General features: G+C 38.4%; 1 protein-coding gene across 1 annotated transcript; it reads right to left on the bottom strand.

Annotated features, from left to right (window-relative positions):
• Nucleotides 1-201: 201 nt before the first annotated feature.
• On the bottom strand, nucleotides 202-1,350 carry LOC131604479 (uncharacterized). Its single transcript, XM_058876915.1, has 3 exons — nucleotides 1,243-1,350; nucleotides 948-996; nucleotides 202-863 (listed from the first exon to the last, which is right to left on the bottom strand). The coding sequence occupies exons 1-3, from the start codon at nucleotides 1,348-1,350 to the stop codon at nucleotides 202-204; spliced, it is 819 nt and encodes a 272-aa protein (XP_058732898.1).
• Between the last annotated feature and the right edge of the window lie 4,650 nt (nucleotides 1,351-6,000).

Genomic DNA, 6,000 nt, shown 5'->3' with positions numbered 1-6,000 from the left:
CCTTTCCGGAGGAAGAGAAGTGATATCCTCAGGAAAAACATCAGGAAACTCACACACTACCGAAATTTCAGACAATTCCATCCTTATAGAAGGTTCCTTGGAAAGAACCAAAAGAAAGGATCTTCCTTGAGAGAAGAGATAATTAACCATGCTGATCGTACCTTCAATCAACTTGGTAATTGCATCATCGGAAATGGTTTCTTATGCAGGAATGAATATCGCCTTCTGCTTGCAACCAATATACATCGAGTTAGGAGACAACCAATCCATTCTAAGAATGACATCGAGTCTCTTAAGGGGTAAACAAATTAGATCAATAGGGAAGTCACGACCATTAAAAGACACTGAACAATATTTACAAATTAGTCGAGCTTCCACTGTATCACCCGTCGCCGAAGAAATGACCATAGGGTCGGGTAATGGAGTAAATTCCAAACTAAGTCGGTATGCACACTCGGTAGAGATAAAAGAATGAGTAGCTCCATAGTCAACTAAAACACATAAAGGTTGGTTGTTTACATAACACGTACCCGCAATGAGGTTGTTGTTTCCTTTGGCCTTCTTCACATCTAAAGTATAAACACGCCCTGCAGTCTTCTCCTGAGTTTTCTTCTTTGGACAATTCTTAATAACATGGCCCGGCTCCCCACACTCGAAGCAAGTAACTGAATATGGCTTGCATTCACCATGGTGTCTTCTCTTGCACTTATCACACTGAGGAGGATAATTAGAGTGGTCACCATAACCCTGCTTCTTCTTGGATGGAGGGTTACGGGGCTTTAGGTGTTGAGCAGATTTTCCTTGTTCCCAGAAATTGGTTCTGTTCTGGTTCCTCTCTTCTTGAACCCTCTTCAAACTGTTCTCTGCAACATAACATTGCCTCAAACATTCAGCATATGTAGTGAACTCCCTCTGGCATATACTATGAGCAATGTCGGCCCTCAAACCCATCAAGAATTGATCAATCTTCCATAACTCATCAGGAGCATAAACAGCCTATCGTGAGTAATCAGCCATGTCCTCAAATTTCTCAGCATACTCTGACACAGACATATTGCCTTGCTTGAAGTTCTGAAATTCTCTTTCTCTTTGGGTCCGAACACTATTAGGAAAATACTTCTCCAAAAAGGCCGCCTTGAAGTGATGCTAGTCCTTCGGAATCTCTTGTGTAGTGAAATAGGTCGATGCAGTATTCCACCACCTAAGAGTTAGTCCCTTCATCTTCTGTGTGGCAAAAATCACCTTTTCCTCCTCATTACACTGGATTGCTTGGAAAAATCTCTCCATACCAGCCAACCAATCATGAGCTAACACCGGGTCAAGACCGCCTGCAAACTCCGGGGGATCCATTCTGAAGAAAGCACGAAAGTCTGGACCGGTCGCGACTGGAGGAACGGGAACTTAAGCAGGAGGTTGTTGCCCGTGCATACCTTGCGTCATCTGCATCATCATCTGATTTTGCTATTGCATTTGTTGCATTATCTGTTGCCAAGGCACGCCTGCATTTCCCGCTTCTTGCTCGGGCTCCACATTCCTTGTTTTGGGCCTTCCAGGACCTCTGCGTTGCTCATCTATCTCCCTGTCTATCCTACACACGGAATCAAGTTGATCAGGCTTAATGCCATAAGTAAGACATAAGGAATCATGCTGGCTATACACATATGAGGCAGAATTGTACTGCATTACGATGTGTCTTAGCAATGCCGAGAATCGACTTGCTCTGATACCAACTGTAACACCCCACACATATATGTCTAGAATAATATGCATGTAATGCTAATAATGGTACATAAAGACAACATAACATAATATCGCAGCGGAAAAGAAAGTACATCATCAGTACAAGGTACAAAAGCCGAATGTATCATGGCCAAAATAATACACCGTATAAGCTAGTACATCATCCAAAACATAAAACTAAGATAAGCACGAAACAGAACAAAAGGTAAGCATCCATCAAGAAACGCTAAAGGGGTAGTCCATCTTGCCTTTGCCACGATCTTGCCTCAAACCACCTGAAAAAGATAGAATTGGAATGGGATGAGATGACTAAATCTCAGTGAGTCCGCCTATCCTATGGGTCCGCTCGGATCTAAAGGGGTACATGCATAACAGGACGAATCCTCCATTGATTCGGGGTTTGTCCTCACGTCCGGTACAAATACGGAGCAAATACACGATTCGTCAACCATAGGAGTCATCATATCATAAGTACACAAATAGTATAGCAAACTTGTATGCAACTCATACCCATGTACGGGGAATCCAGAAGTGGTAACAACCAAACTACCAAGGCTGCACACACACCCTCGGTGAGTCACCAAGTACATGACGTCAAGAAGACTCGCACAAGACCATCGCTAGATGAAACAGACAAATCCTACATGGAATCCTATCCGTGACGAGTTACAGCGGTGACATTGCCTACATGACGTCATGGCCCCGTCATCATCCATACGCAATATGGTTCCCGCAAGTGCGAATACGCCTAATTGACTGTACAAGCCCAACCGGTTAGGAGCCTAATGGTGTAGCATAAGTGGCACCATTAGAGGTGAGTTATCCAAGTGATATCGCCTAATTGGCATCACAACTCCACCATACCAAACACGCCAGGTGTATTCTCCAGGTGAGACACACCATAAGGACTCTCACAAGCACACTGGAAATGGTAGCTCAGGTGTGTTAATCAAACCAAGAACGCCAAGGTGTATTCTCCACGTGAGACATGCCATAAAGACTCTCACAAGCACACTTGCAATGGTATTGTCGGAAACTAGTCCATATACAATGGTGCCTTACCACCTAGTAGTGGCCCACTACGATTCTAGCATACCACACGCATAACAAGCGTCGGAACATACAAAGCAACAATCCCGAATTTTTAACCAAAACAACGGGCCAAAACAATCATTCATGATTCATTTCATACAATTGTATTACATCATGCTACATCATTGAGCATGAGTAAACATTCATGAATAATTAAACTAGTACTTAAACATGCATCAGGATATCATACAAGTCATACGAGGCTTTCGGTTCCCGATACGGAACGAAACTGCACTTATTAGGGATGAAATACAGATTCTGTGTCAGACTAGTTCGCTACAGCGAACTTCTGTTCGCTAGAGCGAACTCAAACAGAAGCAAACTTTCTCAAATCCAGGTCAGTTCGCTACAGCGAACTCGCAGCGAAGCCCCGATTCGCTACAGCGAATGAAAGTTTGCTACAGCGAATAAATCAATTCAAATCCCAGGTTTATTCGCTACACAGTTCGCTACAGCGAACCATTTGCTACACCGAATGAAAGTTCGCTGCAGCGAACTCTGCAAAATCAGCAAAATGCAGAAACGCATTTGGGGTCCCCAAGCCCCAAATTTCTACAGGCAATCCTCTTTAATCGAATAATGAGATATAGAAACAAGATGTAAACAAACTATTACTACCAATAGAGTCTAACACATGCATAAATTGAGGATCAAAAGCATTTACTCACAAACCCTTAATCCCCAAAGTTGGCATAAACCCCAAAATATTTCCCAAAGTCACTAACTAAGGACTCACCTAGATGAAGATGATGAAGCTGGAGCAGAAATGAGGACGAAAATCAGAGCTTGAGGTTGGATCTTGGTTCATGCAAATGTTGAAGATGATGATGATGATGGCTCCCTCCTCTTCTCCTCCTATTCCACGCTTCCCTCTTTCTTTCTCTCCCTCACAAAATTCTGTTTTTGTCCAAGGAAAGAATGAGGAAACCAAACAAGTCCTTATTCCTATTTAAGTGGAGAAAATGTCCAAACTACCCTCATTGTTACTAATTGGCATAATTTTATATAATGAACCTATTAGCAAGAATGTGTATCATATTTGTCCATTACTCATATCAATTTAATTTAGAATTAGTAATTGGACAATTATAATACCGGGTATTTCAAGTAGTGTTTAAGAATGTATCAGAAATGAACGACGTCGGATTTTCGGTGGTCGTCTCCATTGATTAGTTCTCACTTCGGAATCTGGTGGTTTTGCGATTTTTTTGATGATTTCTTGAAATAGGGATGAACCACTCGAAAATGTTTCTCAAAATCTCTTCCAATATTGTAGTGGTTATGATATTTATGACTAAATATGAAGGTGTTTGTTGGTTAGAGTAGTTGGTGATAATTATTGTAGAGGCATGAATAATGAGATGTTGAATAGGATGAATATGGGTTAGCATTAGGTGGATGTGGTGAATACCCATAATTTGGATACAAACTTGATGATGATTCAACATGAGTGTAAAAAGGTGTAAAGAGTTTCCATGGAAAAGATGGAAATGAAGATGTGGTAAGAGATGGAAAAGAAGGGTTTGTGGGATAGGTAGGAGGAATATTCCATGGATGATATGAAGGTGTATGATAAAGATAATCCATAGGAGGATTTGAGTACATGGATGAAAGCACCAATTGATAGGAATATTTTCCTATCAAGACTATGAACTACAATTTCAAAGAAAGAACACTAAAAGTTATCTAAGAGAATTAAAATAAAGATAATATTTTTCATTCATTTCATACCTAATGTCTCTATGAGAGTACAATATATAACACTAATAATGAATCATAAACCTAAAATTCCAAAGCCCCGATACTAATAAGAGTCCAACTAAATAGCCAAATACATAAAATTACTAAATAAACTATAATCTAGCATTCATCCTCTATAAATTTTCCAATGAAGGATTTTATTGTTGAGTTGGAAGATATAGGTAGGAATTAAATTTGCACAGGAAAGAACAAAGATCTTTCACACCATATGCAAAGTTGTAGTATCATAGTTCACACACTAGAATATGTTTCGCTCTTTGAGTTAATCTTTCATGGACAATTAAGGTTGACCTAATAACTAAGGGATAAGATGTATAAGAAAAAATAAACCATTTTCCAAACACGAAACAAATTCTAGAGATTTGGTTGGGCCACCTTACACACTTTACCCCTATTTCCATTGTTTTCGCAAAGATGAAGTTGAGATTCATTACACTGAAGATCACCCACATTTGAAATATTGTTCGTGAATTTATTGATTTTTTATGTTTATATTTTTTTTTTACTTTCTAATTTAAAAAATGTATAATCTAAGTTCTTTGTTTTTTGTTATTATTATACCCACCTTGAACAAAACTTCTTTGAGCTGGAACACATGAAGTTCAATGATAATGTGGTCTTTTTAATGTGATTATTTTCTTGTGTATATGCATGTTTAGTTCTTATGTTCTTTAAGATATATTTTTCATTCAAAGGCTGATAAACTTAGGATTGAATATAAGTTTATTAAGTTATGGTAATACTTAGTAAATGGTTCTTGGCAACTAATATGGATCTAGTAGACTTACCATGCTTACTTAATCAACTTATATATAAGTGCTTACGCCCTTAATGGTTAAAAGGAAAAGTTATAATTGAAGTATAATGGTGTTAGTGAGTGGTTAGACATCAATGAATCTTAATGAATCATTGCATATTCACACATTGTTGACAATAGTGCAAGGTTAAGTCTTGATCACCAGTGTCATGTTACCACACTACATCACAACTAATTGCTAAACCAATGAATAAATCATATTTCAACCTTCTATCCATTTCTGACGTGTACTCTTTATTAATTTTGATTGTTGCATAACCATTATACATGTCATTACTTTGTTATCTTTTTTATCTGGAATTAATTTGTCATTATGAGTGTTTATTGGTATTTAACTGAAACAAAGCTAATAGAAATGATATTCTTATTATCACTTGCTAGTTATTGGAATGTTTATCCTTGTACAACTTTTAAAGTAACAAGAAACTAAAGAGGACAAGTGATAGATTTGAAATCTTTCTTCTTGATCACTCAATCCAAAATATTGAAGAGCGAGCAACAAGATAAAAAAGTAAAAAGGGCCAGGTGGTTGTCATTCTCTCATCATTTTTAAGGGTGAAAATGTATAATTGTTATTCCTATACGAAGAT

Source organism: Vicia villosa, linkage group LG5 (genome assembly GCF_029867415.1).
Source record: "Vicia villosa cultivar HV-30 ecotype Madison, WI linkage group LG5, Vvil1.0, whole genome shotgun sequence".
NCBI classification, from domain to species: Eukaryota; Viridiplantae; Streptophyta; class Magnoliopsida; order Fabales; family Fabaceae; genus Vicia; species Vicia villosa.
This window is presented reverse-complemented; position numbering and strand designations above follow the sequence as displayed.

Excerpts from the sequence above, each read along its gene's own strand:
- LOC131604479 (XM_058876915.1), bottom strand. The coding sequence starts at position 1,350 with ATGGATCCCCCGGAGTTTGCAGGCGGTCTTGACCCGGTGTTAGCTCAT. Across the intron at positions 997-1,242 it reads AGTGTAATGAGGAGGAAAAG|GCTGTTTATGCTCCTGATGA; the intron begins GTGATTTTTGCC and ends TACTCACGATAG. Across the intron at positions 864-947 it reads GATTGATCAATTCTTGATGG|AGAACAGTTTGAAGAGGGTT; the intron begins GTTTGAGGGCCG and ends GTTATGTTGCAG.